The sequence below is a fragment of the Gracilinanus agilis genome, chromosome 1, assembly GCF_016433145.1.
Source record: "Gracilinanus agilis isolate LMUSP501 chromosome 1, AgileGrace, whole genome shotgun sequence".
Taxonomy (NCBI): Eukaryota; Metazoa; Chordata; class Mammalia; order Didelphimorphia; family Didelphidae; genus Gracilinanus; species Gracilinanus agilis.
In genome coordinates, this window is record NC_058130.1 from 351,909,647 (window position 1) to 351,936,558 (window position 26,912).

General features: G+C 35.9%; 1 protein-coding gene across 1 annotated transcript in view; it reads right to left on the minus strand.

Annotated features, from left to right (window-relative positions):
- Nucleotides 1-26,912, minus strand: part of SHISAL2B (shisa like 2B) — a 40,167-nt gene that overhangs the window by 12,183 nt on the left and 1,072 nt on the right. The window contains exon 2 of the mRNA XM_044657719.1: nt 20,325-20,479. Coding sequence (XP_044513654.1) covers nt 20,325-20,479 — 155 coding nt within the window. The remainder of the gene's footprint in view (nt 1-20,324; nt 20,480-26,912) is intronic.

The window sequence follows — 26,912 nt, forward strand, 5'->3', positions numbered from 1 at the left end:
GCATGGGTTGGGGTGGACATGATTGGGGATGTGGACTCGAAACTACCACACCAATGCAACTACCAACAATTTGGAAATAGGTCTTGATCAATGACACATGTTAAAACCAGTGGAAATGTACATCGGCCATGGGTGGGGGAAGAGCAGGGGGTGAAGGGGAAAGTAGGAACATGAATCATGTAACCATGTTAAAAATGAATATTAATAAATGTTTAAAAAAATAACTGTACACTTTAAAACTGCTTTAAATAGTGTTCCTCTGAAGTCAGTAATTGGTTAAAACAGTCCTCTCTTCCTGGTTTCCTAATCCTTACACATTTAGATTTATGTTTCCTTTGACTTTCAAGAAATCACATTCTGCCCAATCATATTCCACTTTCTAATAAGGAAAAGCGATTAATTTGTTCCTAATGCAATTAATTTGGGTATTCTCTGTAAATTATCTACATTCAGACTACTCTGATTTCTATTTTATTAATTTTAGAAACAACTAAAAAAATTATTATTTAATTTGCTTTTCCCCTCATTGAGCTCTTTTGATTTGCAAAATTCTGTTCTAATGCTATGGCATTGGATTTTCTCTTTCTTTTAGGAACAGTGAGGTCTCTTGTGGCTCATTCCTTATTCATACTATCTGAATGCCAAATTCTTTTAAACAGAAGGGGAGGATACAGTTTATTAGACCTGTTTATTAAAGTAATTTCCCTAATTTTTCAGAGAAATTAGGTGGCACAGTGGATAGAATTCCAGAACTAGATAAAAGAGTTCAAATCTGGCCTCAAACACTTACTACCTCTGTGACCCTGGGCAAGTCACTTAATCCTGTTTGTCTCTGTTTCCTCATGTGTAAAATGAGCTAGAGAAGGAAATGGCAAGTTATTCCAATATCTTTCCCCAAAAAAACTCAAATGGAGTCACAAAGGGTCATAAATGATTGAACGACAAAACCTAATTTTTCAAACTGTGAGAGAAAAATTATGTTTTTTAAAATACCAAACTGATCTGATTTGATTAGGAAATGGACACTGTTTCTGTTCACAGTCTTTCTCTAATTAGTGCAAAAGGACCTTTTGTTTATACCCCACCAATAAATTGTCCTGGGTACACATAATGAAAAAAGAAAGAAGAAAATTACAATCTGGAGTATGTTAATAGCTGACATTATTCAAAAGTTATTGTTTCCCCCAAAGAGATACTTAAGAAGGGAAGGAAATAAAACTAATATGGAAAAGCATTCTGGCTTTTCTTTATCTAGAAAGCTAATTACCTGATCTGGAAGCTAAGTATAATGCTACCTACTCATTTCTTGGTCATAATAACATTGCATAGATACATTCTAAAGCAAAGAGGCAGTAGCTAACACAGTGGATAGAGTGCTGAGTCAGAAATCAAGAAGTGTCCAATATCAGATACATACAGTAGCTGTATGATCCCAGGGCAAGTTACTTAATCTCTGTTTGCCTCAGTTTTCTTATCTGTTAAATGGGGATAATAATAGTATCTACCTCCTAGTATTGTTGCAAAGATAAAATGAGATAATATTTATAAAGTTTTTCATTAACTTTAAAGCATTATAAGAATTCTGGATATTATTACCATCATCATCATCATTATTAAAGACAAATGTGATGCATTTGAATTGCTCAAAGATTTGTTGCATATGAATAATCATTTGTTTATTTCTCCTTTTTTCCCCCTTTCTGGGGACCAATAATTCTATTTTTTTATTGTGTTTTTTATACCTGGTACTCAAATGTTAATCTCAGGCCTCCTTTAATCATTTTTTGCCCTTCAGCTAGATTTTAACAAACTGCACATGTTTGAATTTGGTTTAATAAATGAGCTGGCAACATCTCTCTACCTGTCCTCATCAGAAATGTGGACAGTGCTTCTCTTCTTTAAATTATTCTGACTTATCTCATCTTTTTTTTTTCTGATTACAACCAAATTTTTATTCCCTTTGAGATTTACTTTTCAAGAAGGGTATATATAATCCTAAAAACTCTTCCTACTCAATATCCTCTCACCCAGATGTCCATAGTATGTATCATTGAAACTAAAGACATCTTACATTTTGCTATCAGGCAAAACTGGAGCCAAAACTTTCTTCCATTATTTACTCACTAACGTACTCCTCTGATTCTTCTGCAAAGGAGAAAAGATGTGAGTCCCTCCTCACACTTTATTTGTCATGTCCTACGTAGAATCATGCCTAAAAGGAGATTCCCCATCCAGCTATTCAAGACCTGGTATCTTTGCAAATCAGTAAAAAAGAGACTCCTGTACAGAAAAAGAATTGGGAAGAGAGAGAAGAGAAGGGAACATCTCTCTTCCCCTCCCACCAACATCAACCACCCAGCTTTGATTCAGAATTACTAGATGAAAAGGAGACACTGCATTTGGCAGGGAGTATAGCCACACTCCAGAAAGATGCAGGTAAAGAATGAGACATTCTATATGGAAAGATAATTTTACATACTAAGAATTTTATCATTACTAGGCCAGTTAGAAGGGATATAAGGAGAGGGCAGGAATGTGAAATGACCATGAAAGGATGACTTAAAAAAATAAAATTAAGAGGTAAGAAAGAGATATGAAGTAAAAGAAGGGGGAAGAAAAAGGAAGAATGGAGTAAATTATCTCATAAAAGGGATACAAAAGGAAGAACTTTTATAATAGAGAGCAAAGTGGGGGTAAGAGAGGTGGTAGGTAATCCTTGAATCTTACTCTGAATGGAATTGAGAATTGAGAGATTAACATATATACTCAATTAATATACAAATCTATCTTACCATATAGAAAAGTAGGAGAATAAGAAGATGAGAGAAGTGGAGGGGGGGTTGACTTAAGGGAAGGTGTATTAAGAGATGTAGTGGTCAAAAGCAAATTAGACTTTTGAGTTAAACAAGTAAAAAGAGAGAGAAGGATAAACAGGGGGAAATAAGTTTGAGTGAAAAACACAGTTAATAATCATAACTGTAGATATGAATGCAATGAATTCACCCATGAAATGGAAGTAGATAACAGAATGGATTTTTTAAAAATAGAATCCAACAATTTATTGTTTTGAAAAAACACACAGACACATGCTAAATGAAAATGAAGGGCCAGAGCAGAATCTATTATGATTCAGATGAGTTTTTAAAAAACAGGAGAAGCAATCATGATCCCAGAAAAAGTAAAAGCAAAAATAGAACTAATTAAAAGAGATATGAAGGAAAACTACATTTTGCTAAAAGGTACCATAGACAGCGAAGTAATATGAATGCTAAACATATTTGTGCCAAGTAGCATATTATCCAAAGTCTTAAAGGAAAAGTTAAATGAGTTACCAGAGGAAATAGACAGTAAAATAATACTAGTAGAGGACCTCACCTTTCCCCTCAGAACTAGTAAGTCTAAACCTAAAAGAAACAAGAAAGAAGTTAAGGAGATGAATAAAAATTTAGTGAAGTTAAATATAATAAACCTCTGGAGAAAACTGAATGGGAATATAAAGGAGTATACATTTTTCTCATCTGTACATGTCATCTTTAAAAAAATTGATGGCATGTTAGGGCATAAAAACCTCACAACCAAAGGCAGTAAATCAGAAATAACTAAATGCATCCTTTTAAGACCATAATGCAATAAAAATTATATTTAATAAAAGATTATAGAAACATAGACAAAAATTAATTGGAAATTAAATAATCTAATCCTAAAGAATGAGTTGGTTGAAGAACAAATCATAAAAACAATCAGTAATTTCATTAAAGAGAATGACAAAAATTTTTGGGATTCATTCACTAAGGGGAAATGTTATATCTCTATATGCTTAAGTCAATAAAAATAGAGAATTGAGTTGGGTATGCAACTTAAAAGAAACATTAGAAAAATGACAAATAGAAAGTAACCAATTAAACACCAAATTGAAATCCTGAAAATCAAAGGTCAAATGAATAAAACTGAAAGTAAAAAAAACTATTGAACTAATAAATTTTAAAAGGAGCTGGTTTTATGAAGAAAAAAAAGATAAAATAGATAAATCATTGGTTAATTTGGTTTTTTAAAAAGATAGAAGAAAAAACAAATTAATAGTATCAAAAATGAAAAGTATGAATTTATCACCAATGAAGATGAAATTAAAGCAATTACTAGGAACTATTTTGACTAATAATATGCCACAAAAATATAAATTGCTCAGATTAACAGAAGAGGAAATAGAACATTTAAGTAATCATATCTTAGAAAAATAAATTGAAGTCATTTTTATCACCCTAAGAAAACATCTCCAGAATCAGATGGATTCACAAATAAATTCTACCAAACATTTAAAGAGCAATTAATTCTAATATGATATAAACTGCTTAGAAAAATAAGCAAAAAAGGAGTCCTACCAAATTCCTTTTACAACACAAACATGGTATTGATACCTAAACTAGGAAGAGCAAAAACAGAGAAAGAAAACTGTATACCAATTTCTCTAATGAATATTGGTGCCAACATTTTTAAACAAATTGTAGCAAATGATTATAGCAACATATCACAAAAATTATACCCTACAACCAGGTGGGATTTTTATCTGGAACACAGGGGCTGGTTCTCCACATTAGGAAGACTATCAGAATAAGTGATCATATAAGTAATAAAAATAACAAAAATCATATGGTTATCTTCATACTAAAAAAGATTTTGACAAAATGCATCACTCATTCATAGTAAACACAACAGAAGGCATAGAAATAAATGGTACTCTCCTTAAAATGAAAAATAGTATGTATCTAAAACCATCAGCAAGCATTATCTGTAATAGAGATTAGATAGAAACCTTTTCAATAAGATCAGGGGTAAATCAAAGATGCCCATTATCACCACTATTATTCAATAATGCCTGAAAAATGCTAGCTATCACAAGAGAAGAACGAAGAAATTGAAGGAATCAAAGTAGGAAATGAAGAAACAAAACTCTCACTTTTTGTTGATGATATGAGGATCTAGTAAGGGAATACAAGATAATCAATCCCCAAACTATTTAAAACAATTAACAATTGTAGCAATGTTGTAAAATATAAAATCAACTCACATAAATATCAGCATTTCTATATATTGTCAACAAAATCTAGCAGGAAGAGAGAGGAAAGGAAATTCTATTTAAAATAACTACAGGGAATATAAAATAATTGTGGATCTATTTATCAAAACAAACCCAGGAACAATATTAACAGAGTTATAAAATACTTTTTATAAAATAAGGTCAGAACTAAACTATTATAGAAATATTAACTGCTCATGAGTAGGCCAAACCAATATAATATTATTGTTTTTTAAAACTGTTTTCTTTTGCAAACTGGCTAATATAAGAATATTTTGCATGACAACACATGTATAATCTAGATATAATTGCTGATCTCAATGAAGGGGGAAAGGAGGGATGGAAAGAATTTTTAATTTAATTTTAATTTAATTTTAAAAAAAATAAATGTTAAAAAAAGTTAAAATGTTTTGTTTACATGTAATTGAGAAAAAATTAAATTAAATGAGAAAAAAGAAAATATCAAAAAATATCCAATTAGCAGAGCCTTCCCAAAGGCATTCATTGAGGAAAATAGAACTACAAAGCCAGAGGAAAATGGAGGATTTATAAAATCCATTTTAATAAACTGTTTTCTCTATCAAGGAGAGTAAAACCACCATACTTGGAACCTAACATTGCAGGGCTTAGAGAGGAGACCGAAATGATACAAAAAGAAATATAGACCAGAAAAACAGATAAACTTAATCAAGTAATAATAGAAGAGGTCTATGCTGAAAGTGATACTATTGGGAGGGCATTGAGGAAGATAGATAAACTATCTAAAGGAAAAAATGATGCCAAAAGTGAGGAGGTAAAAGGAAACCAAAACAGTAAACAGTTTGAGTTAAATTTAATTTCTTTACCCTTTTCTCCTAGTTTGTTCTACAATCCTATAAACTTGTATTTAATATGGATTTTTTTTTCTCTAGCTATTTTGAGAAAGAGGGGTAATTGTCTTCTGAGCCAATTTCAAAAGAATTAGTTACATTTTCCACAGGCACATTGATTATGCCATCTTCTGAGTTTCCTTCCAAGCTCTGGATTCTTGGTGCAGTGCATTTTTCCTTCTAGGTATCTTAGGTATAATGCCTTATTGCTACAATTCCTTGTTTATCTCTACCTACAGAGAATACCATTTGTTATCACAAAAGAGGCTAGTAGACTTTACGACAATGCATTCTCTCTCTTGGTGGTCTTAGTCACACCTACAGATCCAACAAACGTCTATGTAAATATCAATCTCCATTCCTGAGTTCCCATCTAAGCTCCAAACTTGCATCTTCAGCTCCATTAATACATCACCTGGAATGTCCCAGCTGCACCTCAGAAATAGTATGTACCAAATTGAGGATTATCTATAAAATTGTACCTTCTTTTCACTTTAGTCTTTCATATTTATAATCTTGAGATTTTCTGGCTCTTCTCTCTCCTTTACCTAATTAACCAAGGTTAGTTCATTCTATCCCTAGGGGGGAAAAAAACCTCTTGGACTTACTTTTCTACTATTTGTGTTATTACCACCATCCCACAACCTTCCATTATCAGCTACCTCGTCTATATTTAATTAGCTTTCTGATACAGCTTCCCAACTCTTAATATTCCTCCAATCTAATCTTCATAACACTGTCAGTAATTTTCCTTAAGCATCAATCTGGTCATGTCATGTCTTTTCAAAAATCTTCAGTAAACCCCTTTGTCTACTGTGGAAAGTTCCTATGCCTGACATGAAAATTTTTTACAACTTGCCATATTGTCATTAGGCCAAATTACTACTCTCTAGATGGGATTTTGCTTATTCTTCTATGTTACACTGGTTGGTGAAAGATATCAATATATGTCTATTTTGCACTTAGCAGAATGCAGGCACAATGAGAGCAGAACATCTTCTCTAAACCCTGTATTTCCTCCAGTACTTAACTATTCTCTAGGCCAGTGATGGGCAAACTATGGCCTGCAGGCCAGATGCAGCCCCCTGAAATGTTCTATCTGGCAGTACGACATTATTCCTAATCTGATGAATACAATGAGTAGGATACAATACAATGAAACTTTGAAAGAGTTGCCTTAGAAACAGACTGATAGATGAGCATTTCCTTTCCTTTGGCCCCCTCTTTAAAAAGTTTGCCCATCACTGCTCTAGGCTAACAGTAGGCACATAATAATTCATTGGATTAAAATTTGAATTTGAAAAATGCTCTACTATACCCACCCATTCCACTCCAAATTGACTTTAGTAAGATCATCCTTCTAGATTCCTCTATCAACTTTTCTTTTTCCACACACTATGACATTAGAATTCAACATTGACTGAAACTCTCAGAGTAACAATGAAATGATGCTTAGGAAGATGACTGTGTTCTTATGTACTCTCTTTAGATGTATTTGATTATGAAATCAATCATTCAACAAATATTTATTGGGTCCCTACTAAGGAATTGTATGTATTTATAAAATTCATAAGACTATAGGATGTTATATTTTAAAAGGCCTTTGGGGGGTCAAATAGCCCATACTTTCATTTAAAAAATGAGAAAAATGAAGGAAACAGGATATATAGGTAGAAAATGACAGATCTAGGATTTGAACCCAGGTCCTCTGGTGCCAAATCCAGTGTCCTTTCTTCTCAAAGAGTAATAAACACCTTGCTCAATTTTAACAAACTATGGGACTTTTACTGCAGTAGTTTTTAAACACAATGGTTTAAAATTGTTATAACATGCTCCTTTCTAACAAAGGTTAGAATAGAAGATAATTACAAGATCAAAAGATTGATCAATTGTTCATCAATAGCTCTTTAAGGTGGGAAAAACCCCTGTCCCAGAGCCAGCTCAATTAAATCCTAGGATCATAGCACAAAGACCCATTTTTTTCAAGGCCATTGTTAAAAGTTTAAATTATATATATAAAGAAGAATGAATCCAGATTATATGTATTTAAATGAACTGTAGAAAAATCATTGTCAAAAAAAGCCTTATTTGGGGCAGCTGGGTAGCTCAGTGGAGTGAGAGTCAGGCCTAGAGACAGGAGGTCCTAGGTTCAAATCCGGCCTCAGCCACTTCCCAGCTGTGTGATCCTGGGCAAGTCACCTGACCCCCATTGCCCACCCTTGCCAATCTTCCACCTATGAGACAATACATCGAAGTACAAGGGTTTAAAAAAAAAGAGCCTTATTAGACTTAACAGTTCCAAGAAAACCTTACCACCAAAGTTGATAGAGGGAAGAAATGTCCAAGGCACTGAAATTGGTTCATCTTTGTGCATAAATGCTACTTTCCCTAAAAATCTTTGAATTTTTTTTCTAATGAAGAAGAATTTCAAAAATAATAATTAATCTCAAGCATTAAAGGTTGCCTTCCTCTTAAAAAAAATTGTTCTATGGGGGAAAAAAATCAGCTGTTGAAATGTATTTTCTTTTGGACGGATTACTTGACCTACTTAATGTATTAATTCACGTGTTTTGACTATGATCTATTTTACAAAGCATTCTGAATGCTTTATGCTCTCAATAGCCACAACTTTAGACATCTATTTCTGTACAAACATGCTAGATTAGTCTTTATGTACATGTCTGGCATATAATAACTGTTTAATAAATGTTCATTGATTGTTATTTTGCTACTGGCATATCAGACTCCAGTTAATGGTTCAATGGAAATTTCTCAAAAAAAATTATACTCCAACAATGTATACCTATTCCAATAATCCTAATTAATCAATAAACTATTAATTAATTAATTAAAAAATTAATCAATAAAATATATTAAGCACTTACTATCTTCCATTTACTATGCTAAGTGCTAGAAAGTCAAAGAAAAGGGTGGGGGGGTATCCTTTCAGTCAACTTATATTTTAATAAGGGGAGACAACATTTACATAAATTCTGTCTTTATATCACTCTTAAATCAGCAAATGCATCAAAATCAACTTGACATTTGCCTCCTTAAAGGCAGAGAAGATGTCTTGTACAATGTTTTATTATACATAATATCTAGAATAGTATGGTATGTAGCGTGCATTAAATATATATTTACTTAATGAATTAATAAAAAGTTTTTCAAAGTGGAAAGGGTTGGTTACCTATATAAGCAATGGACGTGTCTACTAGTTTAGTAATAATATAGTCACAGAATCACAAAGGATGAATCACCAAGTCACAAAATTCTGTTGCTAGGTCTTCAGAGCCAAAATGAAATAGAACTTTGGGACAATTACTCAGATAGTTGATTGTGGATAATGACATCAGGAAACAAATCACAAGCCTGACATAGAATCATCTAGTTGTAAAAGGGAATTTCAATTATCTAAACATTTGCTGAAGCTCTTTCTATGCCAAAAGTAGAGTCTTGCCTTGTCTTACTGATAATTCCATTCTCCAAAAAGTGAAGGAAGTGATGGATGAATTCTATTTCTGAAGTAGAAATAATGAGGACGTTGAGAGTAAGAGGCCTCTATTAGAGAAGGGGACATCTGGGCACAGTCTGGTGCACATCCCAAGTTTAAGGAAGATAGATTTCAAAAAGCTCACAGAAAAGGTAAGTAGGATCATATCGTCTAAAATTCCAAAAAGAAAGATAACCCAAGAAGGATGAAATATTCTTAAATATGAGATTCTGATGGAAAATACAAATAATTCTGATGAAGGAGAAACTAGAAAGATCAGAGGATCTGAGAACTTGATGAAGATAAATATTATCTAATCCAACTCTCTCATTTTACATGAAAAATCTATATATCCAGAGAAGTCAAGACATCCCCAGTGTCAGATATTTAGTAAGTGACATTGCAAGAACTAAAATGATAGGATATGCCTAATACAATCAAGACTGTGCTGCTAAATACTTAAAAACTAGCTCCAGAGGGGGAAAATATACATGACACACTTTTAAGTTTAATATGCATTATTAACACTTTATCATTTTCTTAAATCCATTTACAATGAGTCAAATTCAGGTTTGAGGCACTTGCCAATTTCTGAAGTGTAAAATATTCATACTCAAAATCTAACAACTTATGAGCTGACTCCAGAATACCACTGCATACAATGAAATACAATGGAAAGAACAACCAAAAATGACTCTGAATACTATGTAATTATAATAGCCAATTTGGTTCCAGAAAAGAGTTGAGAAAATGTACATTCTTCTCTTATTTATAAAGATGGAGGATATATATGAGTCTGGAGTATTGCAAATAGTCAGCTATGGTTCATGTGTTGGTTAATTTTACAGAACTGCTTTTTCTTCCATTTCTTTTTTATTCTTTATTATAAGAAATAGCTTTCAGAGTAGGGAAAAGGGAGGGACATATTCAGAAATGAAAATGATTTAAAAATAAAAGATACCTATAAATTTTTAAAAGAAATTTAGTACATATAAATGTAGGCTCTTACATTCACATTCACAAATTCATTGTTACACGTGTATGATGGGTATGGTGGTGTAGGAAAGCAACAAATTTTTGTTTTGTTCTTTTTTTGTTTTGTCTTTTCAGAAAGAGACAGAGTTTCTAGTGCATTACCAGTGCCAAATACAACAATAGAGTGACAGAGTAGCCCAGGAAACTAATGTAATCCTGGGCTTCATAAAAAGCTGCTTAATGATTTCAAAATGTATGGTTTTTAAATTGTCATTTTCATTATTTTTTATTTAATAACAAATTTACACATAAGTTTTCCAAAGTTATATCATCTAAATTGTCTCCCTTCCTTTTTCACTCCCCACTCCCAGAGCTGGCAAGCAATTCAGTCTAGCTATGTGTTATCATGCAAAACATATTTCTAAATTAGTCATTTCTGTAAATGAATAATCTTATAAAACCAAAACCCCAAAACATATGCCCAAATATTCAAGTGATAAATTATATGCTTTCATATACATTCCTACTCCAACAATTCTTTCTATGGATATGGATAGTGTTCTTTTTCATAAGTCCCTCTGAATTGTTCTGGATCACTATACACAATATTTTCCTGGTTCTACTTATTTCACTCTACAATAGTTTAGGTAAGTCTTTCCACCTCTTTCTGAAATCTTATTGTTATCCATTCAAAGATGTGTTTTTTTTAAATACACGTACTATGTCCAGAACAAAGGAGGTGATGATCCTACTGTACCCTTCCCTGGTCAGATGACAGTTGAACTATTAGTTGCATTAGGCTCTATAATACTCTCCCACCTCTCTCTTTAGTGAGTTTCTTTTGTGGCTTTCATTTTGTGAAAGAACACAAATTGGTCTTTGTTCATCTCCTGGTCCTATTCCAACTTCAGAATTTCAAAACCATTCTCTCCCATGTTCCCATCAAAAAACAGGATCCAGATAACAAAAATTAAAACAATATATATTCATTCCTTTCCCAGTTTTTCATCTCCCTTTTGTGTGCTGTCTTTCCCTATCTGAATTTAAGCTCCTTGATGGCAGGGACTACCTTTCTTTTTGCTTATATTTATATCCCCTGAACTATGCCTGGCACATATTAAGCATTTGATAAATATTTGTTTTTCCTTTCTTCCTCCTGTTATGGACATTTTAGGAAAAGCACTGAGAAACCAAAATATATCAAGAAGGAAATGATCAGACTAGTGAGAAGCATGGAAACTATATTCTACACAGACTCAGTTGAGAGAAATGAGGATGTATAGTCTGAAGAAGATAAGAATCAGTGGATATATGACAGTTATCTTCAAGTATTTGCAAGGCTATCATGTGAAAGAGGAATGAGATTTTCTCTGTTTGTCCTCAGAAGCCCAAAGTAGGTAAAAATTGTAGAGGCAAATTCCCCAATCGACAAATGAACAAGGGACATGAATAGGTAGTTTTCACATGATGAAATCAAAACTATCATAAGCACAGAAAAAGTGTCCTAAATCCCTCTTGATTAGAGAAATGCAAATTAAAACAACACTGAGGTACCATCTTACACCTAGCAGACTGGCCAATACAGCAGCAAAGGAAAGTGATAAATGTTGGAGGGGATGTAGCAAAATTGGGACACTAATATGCTGCTGGTGGAGTTGCAAATTGGTCCAACCATTCTGGAGGGTAATTTGGAACTATGTACAAAGGGCTTTAAAAGAATGCCTGCCCTTTGATCCAACCGTACCACTGCTGGGTTTGTACCCCAAAGAGATAATAAGGAAAAAGACTTGTACAAAAATATTTATAGCTGTGTTTTTATGGTGGCAAAAAATTAGAAAATGAGGGGGTGTCCTTTGATTAGGGAATGGCTGAACAAATTGTGGTATCTTTTGGTGATGGAATATTATTGTGCTGAAAGGAATGAAATGGAGGAATTCCATGTGAACTGGAAAGACCTCCAGGAATGGATGCAGAGCAAAAGAAGCAGAACCAGGAGAACATTGTACATAGAGACTGATACATTATGGCACAATCAAATGTAACAGACTTTTCTACTAGCAGCAACACAATGACCTAGGAAAATCCAGAGGAACTTATGAGAAAGAAAGCTATCCACCTCCAGAGAAAGAACTGTGAGAGCAGAAATGCAGAAGAAAAACATATGATCAATGGCATGGTTTAATAGGGATATAATTAGGGTTTTAATGTTAAAAGATCACTCTACTACAAATATGAATAACATGGAAATAGGTTTTGAATAATGATAAATGTATAACACAGTAGGATTTCTTGTTAGCCCCAAGAGGGGGTGAAAAGAGGGGGCCAGGGGGGAATCAGGAATCATGTAACCATAGGAAAATATTCTAAAGATAAAAAAGAAAAAAATTGTAGAGGCAAATTTCGACTCACCATAAGAAGAAATGTTTTAGCAATGATAGCTCTCCGAAAGTGAAACCAGTTTTCTTAGGAGGTAGTAAGATCCCAGTCATGGAAGAATGACTACTTTTAGGGAATGTTATAGAATTAAATCACTTTAGAGGCAAATAGGAGATGCAGGCCTAGAGATGGGAGATCTAGGATTCAAATCTGGCCTTAGACACTTCTGGTCCAGACATACACAGCTAATGTGACCCTGGACTTAACACCCATTACCTAGCCCTTAAGGGTTTAAAAGAAATGACTTCTGAAATCCCATCAAAGTCTGATATTCTGATTCTGCAAATGATTTTCAGACTGCAAAGAAAAGACAATTATGACTAAAAGGAAATTGAAGGTTGTTAGGTGAGGAAATATTGAGAGCAATAACTATTCTAATTTGGGTTTGTCCACTAATTTGGATGAATTATGCCATGGAGAAAACTTGTAGCCCTTTTAATAACTAGAGACATATCAAAATGGTTAGAGTCACATTTCAGTGGAGAGTATGGGATCATTGGCAGTGTTAAACAGAAATAAACAGCCACTTGTTGGAGATATTAAAGAAAAGATTTTATGTAAGCTCAGAATTATAGTGAACATTGTAGCCTGAGTCTGTGGCCAGTGGAGTGCTTTTTTTAGGAATTCCGAGGTGCAGTAGAGATAAACTAAGTCAGCTATGTTTCCATTAAAACTGGCACCAATATGATGAGCCTTTCGGAGCAATGTGGCCATGAGGCTTCCTAAGGTAGGAAAGGCAAAGGCACAAGTCAAAGTTTCTATTTCAATCAAATCAACAATGAGGTCAGGCCATAGGTGGCAAGTGGAAGTTTAAACTAGATGTCCTGAAGCTTCTCCCTACTCTCATAGTATAAACTGGGTAAAATTATGTTTATGATCTGATTGTTTCTAATTTTCTTAACCTCCTGCTTTATTTTATCATGTAGAGCAGCTCTGCCTATACACCCGGATTGATGATTCTAACTCAGTCTAACAATAAGATAGTTCAGTTTTGTAATCTTTAAGCCTTCATTTCAAAAGAGGGCTTTGAAGAGATCTCAGCCTCATCCTGAGGCTAAGGAACCCATCAGTACAACTCTCACAAATTTTACCACAGCTTTTTGTGCAGCTGCTGCTATGACAATCTATTCAGCTCTCTGGGGGATGTAGAATGAAGTAGGAAGTCACTCTTACTTCCAGGGGAAATTAGAAATCTGAAGGCTTCCAATAAACATGTAAATTCTCTTCTCCTCCCTTGGAATCTTAGAGTACCCACTATGGTAGGCACCACTGTACTATGGAAGTAGGAATCAAAGTTAGTATATTTGGGTGAATTATTAATGTTTAGTACTAATACACTGACAGGGTTAGGGGATTTAGGAGGCGGGGCTTGGGAGTGGTGGGAATGGACTTTTTTTTGGTATTGTTAAATCTCAATGAAGGAAATCCTTCTCCACCTCCAGCCTTTGCACTGACTCCTCTATGATGGAATTCAGTATTCTTGCCACTACATCAGAGATTTTTTTTTCCTCTTCAAGAGACAGTTCAATTATCACTTTCTACATGAAACCTGTCCTGATTCCCCCACCTATTAGTGCCCTCCATTCCTTGTATTTAAGTACTTAGTATTTATTCACCTTAAGTTTATGTTTATATATATATATGTATATATATATATACACATACATATACATATGTATATATAAGCATGTAGGTATACATGTTTATACATTATTTATATATACAGATAGATAATTTCTATATTTGCCTATATGTTTTCTCTATGTATGTATATATGTAGATCTAAATACATATCTATATATGTGTGTGTGCATATACATGTATATGTATATGTATATGTTTTGTGTGTACATATATTTTGCCTCCCCCATTAGAATGTTCACTCCTTGTGAGCATGGATTGTTTTATTCTTTGTACGTATATCGCTTGTCTCACCATGGCCCAAACAGTGCATAGCACATATGTAGTAGCTCTTTTACAAACATTTGTTGAATTATTAATTCTGCCTATGCAGATCAGTCCCTGCTCAGCTACTGATAATCTTAGAGATGTGCTGGACATTGAGATAGTAAATGGCTTTGCCTTTGGGTTAGGAGGTAGGACTTGAAGCCAGCTTCTTTAGCCCCCATTTCAACATGTCATTCTACCTCTCTTATTTTCAGCATTCTCTCAAGGTTCAATACACAACTGGATATCCACTGGTGAGAATAACAAAACCTATGAAGTGGCCACATTATTTGAATTTACACTGCTTATTTCCATTGGACTAGAAACAAACACCATATTTTACATATTATAACTTCATCTAGTATAAATTCAAATATATGCAACTATTTCAGAGGATTTATTTGCACTAATTGAGTCTTAATATAGGCAAAAATTCCTTACAAAGAATATAATTAAGGAAAATGAGAAGCAAATATGTACCTATTTTGTTTTTATTTGAGTTTCATTTTTATTTTATATTTCTCTCTCAAAATATTATTCACATCTAGAATAATAGATAGCATAGTATAGTGGGTGTCAAGAGACCTGGGCTCTGATTCTAGTTTCTGTAGGATTTAATGTCCAGTGCCTCAAGTATTATTTTTATAAAGTTTATTATATGATGAAAAAGAACCACATGATTACGTTTTTCTACCTGCTCAAAAATCCCCGCTCCACCAAAGCCACTACAGGAAGGAAAGAGATCAAGACACAGAATTCCACACATTTTATATCCTGTCTATGTCAGCATGTAAGACAGGAAGTGAGTAGGGTGCTGGGAATCATAGTTTTGCTGGGGATCGTGGTTTTTAGGGTAACAGATTCTAATTACACAATCCCCCCTGGGATCCTTTGGGAGATTAGAATCCCTAGTGGATTATGTAAACATAACCAATTTATAAATTACAATAATTTGGGGATAAAGGGGAAAGAGAACAAAACCAATGACTGCTAGGCACACTGACAAAAAGCCAATTAAGGGGCAGTCCCCTTTGGCATAAGAGTATACATACAAAATAAATGTTACAACCCCTCATAGTTCAATCAATTATACTCTATGGTTCATTCTGGGTCCTCTGATGCTGTGGAGGTTTCTTCAGGCATCTTCATGGTGCCCTCTTCAAACAATTCATCTTCTAGATCAAAGAGTTATCGAGTTCTTTTTCCTGAAATGTTTCTTTCTTAAAAGATTCTTTAGGGGGGCAGCTGGGTAAGTCAGTGGATTGAGAGTCAGGCCTAGAGACGGAAGGTCCTAGGTTCAAATCCGGCCTCAGACACTTCCCAGCTGTGTGACCCTGACCAAGTCACTTGACCCCCATTTCCCACTCTTACCACTCTTCCACCTATGAGCCAATACACAGAAGTTAAGGGTTTAAAAAAAAAAGAAGAAAAAGATTTTTTGGTTTTATGACAATTATACAATCCCTATAATAATTACATAATCCCCCCTGAAGAGGGTGTTTCAATTCCTATGACAATTATACAATCCTCCCTAGGAGGGTGTTGACCAGTATTCGGATCCACTCAGGTAGCCCCTGAAGCTCATGGCTTTCAATCTTCGCTGAAATGCTTCCTCTTGGGGGCCGTTTAGGGGTACCATGCCCCTTAAGAAAATTTTATAAGACTATAGCCCTTGGGCAGCTGGGTAGCTCAGTAGAGTGAGAGTCAGGCCTAGAGACAGGAGGTCCTAGGTTCAAACCCAGCCTCAGCCACTTCCCAGCTGTGTGACCTTGGGCAAGTCACTTGACCCCCATTGCCCACCCTTACCAATCTTCCACCTATGAGACACTACACCGAAGTACAAGGGTTAAAAAAAAAAGACTATAGCCCTTCATGGGGTAACCAACCCCTTAGGTTTGCTCCGTCTTTTGGCATGGGACTGTAACAGCTCTAAAAGCATATCTTTTATATGTCCCATCCATTGTACTGTGGAGGCAAGGACTATAATACTGCTCCCTCCTTTGACATGAGATTATAACTGCTCTAAAAGGCATGTCTTTCATATGTCTCATGCATTTTAATCTAGAGGAGAGGAATAGTGCTATAGCACTTCATTCCAGCTACTAAATGGACCCTTACCTCTTGTTACAAACAACTCAAAGGTACTTTTACAATGGTATCTTCTCCAGTTCAGTCATAGGGGAAAGGTACAGTGCAACAGAATATATAGCTAATGGCCAAAACACAGTAGCTTAAACTTGACAAACTTAACAAACAAAATAAAATCTTAAAACTAGCAATCAGCAAATACAATATATGTGACAGGATACAGGCACTGAATTCAAGAGTTCTTTTTCTTTTTTTTTCCAATTCTGACACAGAAATTTCCATAAAACAATGGAGTCTGAAAAGGCTTAAAATCCACCTCCAGACTCTTTAAGGTTCCTTCTCCTCCCCATTATTATCATCATCCATCTAGGTTCCTTTTGTTCACACCTCTGGGATCTCCCATATTGAGGGAGAATTCCTTGCTGAACATAATGTGGAGGAATCCCATATTGGATGTATTGTACAGACTGGACAGGCCAGAATGGCAAGGAAATGTAAGGAGATGAACCTTCCCCCCTGAATTGTAGGATTACCCAGGCTAATTGCAAGGACCAGTGGACCCAGGAATGGTTGAAAGAAAAGAAGTCCTAAAACTGGGAGCTGTTTGAGATAGGTGATGCACTGCTCTTTCATAGAGTGGGTCATACTTGTAATTCTACTTCCTGTTTGGAAGAGTAACCTTCCTTCCCTTCCCCCTAGGGCTAAAAACATCAGGGAGCAGCTTGCTTCCCATGCCACATGGACAGGGAGTTAAGAAGGTAGAAGCTCTCCTCAGGTAAAAACTCTTTAGGAGGCTAATTATTGCCTAAGGGAAGCACACCAAGACTTCCAAGGCAAGCACTCAGATGTTGGCAATGCAAGGGAAAGCAGGATTTATACTTTCCCAGCTTGTTTGGAGAACAGCTCCAAGGACTTCCAGCTTATTGGAGGCAATCAGCAGCAGCAAAAGCAACAGCAGCAGCAGGAGCTGGGACCACCCAGGGAGTTAGCAGCAGGAAGCAGGATTGGCAGCAACAGGTGGTAGCAGCAATGCCAGGAAAACTTTGAAGCGAGTTCCCAGGAGGAGGGGCAGGAGAAACATGGTTTCTTTTCAAACTAATCTACTCAGAGAGAATTAAGGGTTCTGAACCCCACTTCTGGTTGCCATAATGTCCAATGTTTCAAGTATTATTTTTATAAAGTTTATTATCTGACAAAATAGAACCATGTGACTAAGTTTTTCTACCTGCTCAAAAATCCCTGCTCCATCAAAGCTGTCATGGGAAGGAAAGAGACCAAGACATGGAACTCCACCCAATTTATATCCTGTCTACATCAGCATGTAATGACAGGAAGTGAGTAGGGTGCTGGAGATCGTAGTTTTGCTGGGGATCTTAGTTTTTAAGGTAATAGATTCTAATTCCACATTTCTACTCCTAATTCATCATGGGCAAGGCATTAACCCCTCCCAGTGCTTATCTATAATACAATATCATAGGATTTGGAGCTAGAGATTATAAATCATAAACATCATCTTTATAAATCTCAAAGCATTACATAAATATCTTGTAAGCTAGAAGAAGCCTCAGAGGCCTTTTTATTTTACAGATGAGGAAACTGAGGGCCCAAAAAAGTTAAGTGATTTGCCCAAGGTCACACAAGCAGCAAATGTCAAAGACTGGATTTGAATCCAGGACTTCTGATTCTAGTGCCAATGCTTGTTCTACTATACTAAACTGCTATAATTTTAAAGATGAGGAAATAGGCCCAGAGATTTTGTCACACCAATATTGAATAATAAGGATTTGGACTAGATGAGATTCCCTTGGCATTTCAACATTACACTGTTCTTTAACTGTGTAATGTTATTTTGCTATGCTCTAAACTTTTAATAATTTCCTTCCATTTTAGTTTGCATTGCATTCCATTTGAATTGTCTTAGGGAGATTCTGAAGATCATCTGGCAAAATAAGATGCTAGATACTGAGGACCTTTCTTGAGCTAAACTGCCAAGCTCTACTGCAGAGATTGCAACTCTGATGGGCTGACCTTATTGTTTGAATGCTTAAAAGACTTTTCCCAGAGAACTCACACAAGACAAAGTGCTTACTTGGAGTTAGAAGAAGCTATATATACAAAGACGTTCTCAAGGTCTCTCTGAAAAACTCTGGTATTGATTATAAAACATAGGAGACACTGGCACATGATGGTGTGTTCTAAGAGCAAAGCAGAATTTCAGGCGCTCAAAAGAAATACAAGATATGAAAATTTAAAAACATCTCTATCCCAAATGCTTATTTTGACTATTTGTGCCTGATCTGTAAAGCCTTCTGAGCTCATACTGGTCTGATCAGTCTTAGACAATTGATCACACTGTACAATAACTTGAAATAGTGATGTCATTCTGGTCCCCTTCCAGTACAAAGGACAACAATTAACCAGCTGTGTTATCAGTGACTTAGGAGATAATACATTCCCTATGATCTTGGATTCTTTATATTATTTTAAGGAAGGAAAAAGGGGAGCTTAGTGAAAAGATATTGCATCTTTAGGCATAAATATATAAGCACACCTATTATGTGCGTACACACAATATGCGACTATAAAGAATGAAGATTTATTTTTTAATGCATGGCTTATGGCAGTGATGGGCAAACTTTTTAAAGAGGGGCCAAAGGAAAAGAAATGCTTATCTGTCAGTCTGTTTCTAAGGCAACTCTTTCGGAGTTTCATTGTATTGTATCCTACTCATTGTATTTGTCACATTAGGAATAATATCAGGCAGGCCAGATAGAACATTTCAGGGGGCCACATCTGGCCTGAGGGCCATAATTTGCCCATCACTGGCCTATGGAAATGTCAAACTATTTCACAGTCACATAATAAGCATATATACATATGAATTTGCCGATAGATACCTACATCTGTACCTTCCATTAGAAGCCTTCACTGGTGCAAAGATCACATTTTTCATGTTTTTTTGTTTGTCCTTCCAGCTTCTGGTAGTGTCCCATGCCCTCACACACACAGTAGACACTCATAAAATGCTAATTCACTCAGTGCTGATTTACCACACTATAGTAAGAGTAATACCACAGCCCTGAAATCTAAGTATCATGCCTTTGATTGCTCTGTTTATCTGATTCTCTTGACTTGTCTCAGACAAAGTAATTTCAAACAATCAGAAGTGATAGCCTCTCTTATAGGTATATGTCCTGTATCAGACATAAAATGCTTTGGTTGGAACAAAATTTTCTTTCTCCTGGGAACTCTCTCTGGTTCGTTTTACTTCTTTAAGAAAATTTCCCAAAGCCCATTCAATGTGGGATTTGCAAAGATTAGTAATAATTTGGAATTTAAAAGCTAGCAACTTGGTGTTAACAGCCTGGCTTGCTACTAGCTCAGCGTTTTTCTTATTCAGAGACAGCATAAACACATTGTCACAATAATGGCTGCCGATTACCTTCTCCTGAAGAAGCCTCCAGGTGTTGGAGTTTGAGTCCTGTGTCTAATTTCTGAGGTTTTGAATAAAGAAATAAGTAGCAAAGGACACAGACGCTGATGACAAAGGCAAGTAAAACAAGGGCAGCAATTCCCAGTCCAATCAAGGCACCAATGCTGAGGGGGAGAAGAGAAAACAAAATAAATCACAGGTACTAGACTGGAACAGACAGAGGACATCTGGTCTGAATACCAGAAGGGCTAATATTCCCCCTTATATCATCACATATTACCTTATCTAGAAACATCCGCTTTCTAACCAGGAGATAAACTCAGGAGAATGCAAGCTCCTTTGAGTACAGGAGCTGTTTCTCCTTATTGCCTTTATATTCCCACTGCCTACCACAGTGCCTGCCATAAAGCTTATGCTTAATTGATCTCCATAATCCCCATCCCTGAACCTAGTGCTCCCAAAGTTCCCTAAGAAGTTTTCTCCCAAATCGATAATTCTTCCCTAGCCCAATGAGTTCCATAAATCCTGTAGTGAAGTCCCTGGGAATATTGTCCCCGTCGTTAGTCATTTATTCCAGAAATTAGAAGAGGATAGTTAGGGAAGAAGTACCAAGTTCAGCAAAATAGGAGAATGCCCGAGGAAGAATATCCTCCATTAGTACAGATTAGTACAATGGGAAAAGTTTAGGCTCTGCAGTCAAAGGATCTGTGTTCCAATTCCAGCTTCAATGTTTTCATGCCTGTGTGATTGGCTCAAGAAGTCACTTGTTAAGCCACAGTTTCTTCATTTATAAAATGGGGGAAGGGTTTGGCTGTGACTGCCTACAGCCACAAATTAATATATTAGTGGGTGGGCACCTGAGAAGGTGAGTTAGAAACCGAGGGAAATTGGGTAAAGGACATAAAGAGAGAGGGAACACAACCAAGGAAACAACTCAGAGACAAAGGCTTCAAGAATATGGGATCCAACGTGTGTGCTCCTCCGAAGGTGGAAATGAGAGCTACACATGTCCCCAATCTTTTATTGGAGAATCAAAGAATGGGGAATGGGAGGTAGCCAATGAACATGGCATCTTATTTAACATTGGCTCAATTGACAACCACGAGATCAAAGAGGAAGAGGTTAATAAATCATGTGACTGGAAGAGAATCTGGTCTGTCAAGGTAGGAACTAGAACCCTGTGACAGCTAACATCCTGCCCAAGAATTCTCCTGACCTTTGGTTTTGAGAATGGTCAGATTAATAGTGTATCAATTAAATACAATGATAGAGAAATAATATGATGATGAGTCTGGTACATGAGCATATTTTTTTTTATCCTGGGACTCCATTCTAGGAGCATAGGGCCACAACCAGTAGGCAATGGGACACACAGTCGCTCAGGGTCACCCAGCTGGGAAGTGTCCGAGGCCGGACTTGAACCTAGGACCTCCAGTCTCTAGGCCTGGCTCTTAATCCACTGAGCCACCCAGCTGCCCCCATGAGCATATAGGTTACAATATTAATAAATCAATAATATGTTCAAGATAAGAATACACCTGGGAAGCCACATTGGCTATGTGTTTCCTGAGTCTCTCACAACTCTAGATGTATGTATTTACATCCTTAGAGAGTAGCCTGGGGCCCTTAAGTGTTTAAGCAACTTAAATTGCTTAAAAAAGAGATAAGATTTGAATGTGGGTCTTTCTGTCTTTAAGGCTACCTCTTTATTGATGGATGGACAGCTAGGTGATAATGTGGATAGAATGTAGAGCATGGGGTCAAGAAGACTCATCTTTCTGAGTTCAAATCTGGCTTCAGATGTTTCCTAGCTGTGTGACCTTGGAAAAGTCACTTGACCATGATGGCCTCTGTTCTTCATCAGTAAAATGAGATGGAGAAGGAAATGGCAAAACGCTCCAATAGCTTGGCCAAGAAAATCCTAAATGGGGTCACAAAAAAGTCAGATATGGGGGGCAGCTGGGTGGCTCAGTGGATTGAGAGTCAGACTTAAAAACAGGAGGTCCTAGGTTCAAATCTGGCCTCAGCCACTTCCTAGCTGTGTGACCCTGTGCAAGTCACTTAACCCCCATTGCCTAGCCCTTACCACTCTTACTCCTTGGAACCAATACACAGTATTGATTCTAAGATGGAAAGTAAGGGTTTAAAAAAAAATTAAAAAAATAAACAGTCAGACACAATTGAGCAATAACTCTAGTGATTGTGTCAAATTGCCATAGTGAAACAATACAAATAGGCAAATGTTTGTTTTTTCTAAAAATGAAGATGTGCTTGCTGACTACCTAGAGGCAAATATCAACATGAGGATTTCCTTTTTGAGGTAAAATAAGGATGATAATGCTAGGCATAGTATAGTGAAATGAAGTGTTTGCTTGGAATAAAAGAATTCGAGTTTGAAGTCTACTTCTTCTGCTAACTACCTCTGTGATCTCAGGCAAATCATTTGGAATTCAGTTCCCTCATCTTTAAGGGTCATTGATGCCTTCTAAGATCCATTTCAATTCCAAACTTATGATCTTTTGGTCTTAAAAAGCAAAACATCTACATGCTAGCAATAGTATTAAGGGAAGAAAAAGGAATGCACAATGAAGTAATAAAACTATCTATTTTTGCAGATGATATGATGTATGTGGAAAATCCTAGAGATTCAAATGAAAAGTTAGTTGAAGTTATCAATAATTTCAGCAAAGTAGCAGGCTATAAAAGAAATTCAGATAAATCATTAGTATTTCTATATATATTAATAACAAAGATCTGCAAGAAGAAAAAAGAAATACCCCATTTAAAATAATCACAGACAGAATAAAATTCCTGGGAGTATACCTTCCCCCCAAAAAAAATTCAGGAATTACATGAACATAATTATAAAACTCTTTTCACAAAATAAAGTCAGATTTAAATAATTGGAAAAATATTAATTGTTCATGGGTGGGCAGAACCAATGATGACAATACTAGAGACAAAATAACAATCCTACCTAAAGAAATCGACTTATTCAATGCTACTCCAGTTACATTACTAGAAAACATATTTTTTTAGCTAGGAGAACAAAAGGTCGAGAATATCAAAGGAATTAAGGAAAAAAAGGAAAGGAAGGAAGTCTAATAGTATTATGTTTTAAAGTGTATAATAAAGCCAGAAGTTCTGCTGTTAGCTGTCCTCTCCAAGGGTCAGAAAGATCTATGTTCTCTGCTGGAGAAGTTGTTTGGACAATGCCCAACACAGCACACAGGGACATTTAAGTGATAGCTGATGGATATATAGTAATCACAGGGAGTAAGCATTGGGAAAAGTTCCCTACAAATGAGAACATTTTCAAGAAAAAGTAAAATCATGTGGAACATTAAAAAAATTGATTAGTTATTCTGGAGGGAGACTATTTCTTTCTACATTTGATCATGAACTTTGGATATTATATATAAAGATTTCCAAAATATTCCATCCATATTTTTATCTGATGCCACATTTTTTAACTCCTGTCATTCCTTTGATATCATCCTCTTCAATGCTGGGCATAATTACATTATTTTTATGAGATTCTGTTGGGCTACTGAGAGTGACCACATGGGACTCCTAAAATATCCAGTTTAACCCAGATTTACTAGATTCCTGCACCACACTCAGCACTGTGCAATAAGTACTATCTCTAGCTGCTAGAGATAGTGAAAATTACAATCAATGTGTAGTTATTAAATGTCTACCATGTACTAGGTACAGGAGATAACAAGTACAAAGAATGAAACAATCCCTATTTGCAATGAGCTTACATTCTAATTGCATGTATAAGAATATATACATCATGAATATAAAGTGAATAAATGCAAATTTATACAAATTAGTTCAACAAAAGGCAGTTTTGCAATAGTATTAAGGAGGTCAGGGAAGGTGTACTCAGAAGAGAGTGCATTTTCTGCATCTCAGAGACAGAAAAAGACAGCGGCAGAGAGACAGAGAGAAAGAAAGGGAATCTACAAGACAGAGGAAAGGCGAGAGTACATTTCAGGGATTGGGGGAAACCTATACAAAGGCAAAGGTTAGGCGATAAGGGCAGGTGGGGGTACAGCAGAACCTCTTAATAATGTCCCACCTCACTTTCCCTCACTATGAAGGATGGCCTGATCTAGGGTCATATAGGGCCTCATTTGCCAAAGGTAAAGTCAGAAGATCAGAGCTGAAAGGAACCTTAAGTCCCTCTTTCCACAGATAGAGAAACTGAAGCCCAGAGAGGTTAAATGACATCTCAAAAGTCACAGAGAATAGCAGAGCCAAGATCTAAACCAATGTCTTTTGATTCTGAATTCAGAACTCTTTCCACCGCATCACCTTGTAGGGAGAACTGTCTTTTTCCCCAGCAGCAGCAGAGTCCAAGTACAGCTTCTGGTAGCACTTAGAATAGTATTTCCAAGTCAAACCTAACTTTGCAATGACACTGACAACTCCAAGTTTATTAACTGGAACCTACTGGTTTATCAATTTTACATTTTCCTAAAGAAAAGTTCCACTGAATATTTATCAATATTGGGGAATGTTAGGAAGCTATCCATTGGCTTCCATATCTCATAATGAATCATTTCTGTGTGGCACTTGGAAGCTTCCTGGGGACCTCAGTGGTCAAAATAAAATTTTCTGTTATGTCCAATGTAGAAACAGCAAACTTTCTGTTTGAAACCAAACTGAAACCCAAGAGACCTTATTTCATTAGAAGAATGTAATGAACCACTCCTCTATTGATGTGATGCCTGCTGTACCAGGCAAAGCACAACTGTTGTGAAGAAATCCATTCCATTTAAGTTTAAATCATATGGTTTGACTTACTGCCAGAACCTTATGAATTTGAACTTGAGAGAGTACTCCCTTTCTGAAATGAACAAATATACACACACATATTTATTGCAGTTTTATTGTTGATAGAAGTAACATTTGTGATTTATGTCACTTACTATGGATTTGGATGTTGCTGCTTCCCAAATCATTATAAGCATTGTAAGAGTAAGTTAAACAAAAGATACTTTTCTTTTCCATAAACCCTGAGGAATATGCGTTTTCTCAGATGAATAAATTATTATACACTACTAAATGTGAAATATCTTTAAAGAAGAAAAAAAGCATTTTATAAATAAAAGGATGATCATATTTTAGTTGTACTTCCTTTAATGAGAAAGGGAAAAAAGCAAAAATCTGCTTGAGGAGAGATCATTTATTCATGATAGGTAAGGCACATTATGTAAGATCTAAAATACAATTGGAAAATAAAGTGAAATGGCATGCAAACTTTCTGTGTAATATTATCCATTTTATCCTAATAAAGATGATACCTAAAGGATTGAGCAAAACTATAGTGTTGAACTGATCTAAGGAAAATTGTCAAAACATCTGAAAAAAGGCTAGAGGGAGGGAAGAAGAGGGGAGTAAGGGTTAGGAATGGAAAAAGGAAGGAGGGAGGGAAAGAGAAAAGGAAAGCGAGATGGAGAGGAGAGAAGAAAGGAAATAAAGAAGAAAATAAAAAAGAAAAAATCCTTGAAGAAAGGAGAGTAGGGGAAGGAAGAAATGTAAGGAAGGAGGGAGAGAAGGAGAAAAAGAAGGAAGGATGAAAAGAAGGAAGGAAGGAAGAAGAGAGGAAGAAAAGGTAGGAAAGGGGAGGGAGGGAAGAAGAGAAGGAATAAAGGGGAAGAACAGAAGGAAGGAAAGTGATAAGAGAAGAAGAAGAGAAGGGAGGGAGAAGAAAAAAGAGGGAGGGGGCAAAAAGAAAGGAGGAAGGAAGGAAGATGGGAAAGAGAAAAGAAGGAAGGGAAAAAGAAATGAGCATCTGAAGAAATAGCTCTCAATTTAAAGTGGGGAAATAAAGGAGCAAAGCATTTTGTAGCATTAATTAACAAACACTTTATCAGTACTTCACCACCTTTTCCAATTTTATATATCAGAGCAGCTAGGTAGCTTAGTGAATAGAGAGCCAGGCCTGGAGATGGGCAGTCCTGGGTTCAAATTTGGCCTCAGACATTTTCTAGCTGTGTGACCCTAGCCAAGTCACTTAACCCCAATTTCCTAGCCCTTCTGCCTTGGAACTGATTTGAATTCTGACTTACAATGAATATTCTTCTGAAACCCCTGCCTGAAAATGGAGAGTTAAGAAGATGAAATTCAGGGCAGTTTCTCTGCCACTAAAATGGGGCTGATCCATTTTATCCCTCCTGTCCAGTGCTTAGAAGAAAACCTGGAAAGCGGAACCCCTGCAAAGAATGCCCATCCTGTATGTGTGTATGTGTGGTGTCCGTTCTTGTGCCATCGCCATTTTCAACTTAAAAACATAGACCCAGGACTGTTAGAGATAGAGTGGCTAGAGAGCCAGATCTGGAGACTGGAGGACCTGGGTTCAAATTTTACCTCAGACACTTTTTAGCTGTATGACTCTGGACAAGGCATTTAACCCTACTTGCCTAAACCTTGCTGCTCTTCTGTCATGGAACACATACACAGGATTGATTATAAGATAGAAGGTAAGGAGAGAGAAAGAAAGAAAGAAAGAAAGAAAGAAAGAAAGAAAGAAAGAAAGAAAGAAAGAAAGAAAGAAAGAAAGAAAGAAAGAAAGAAAGAAAGAAA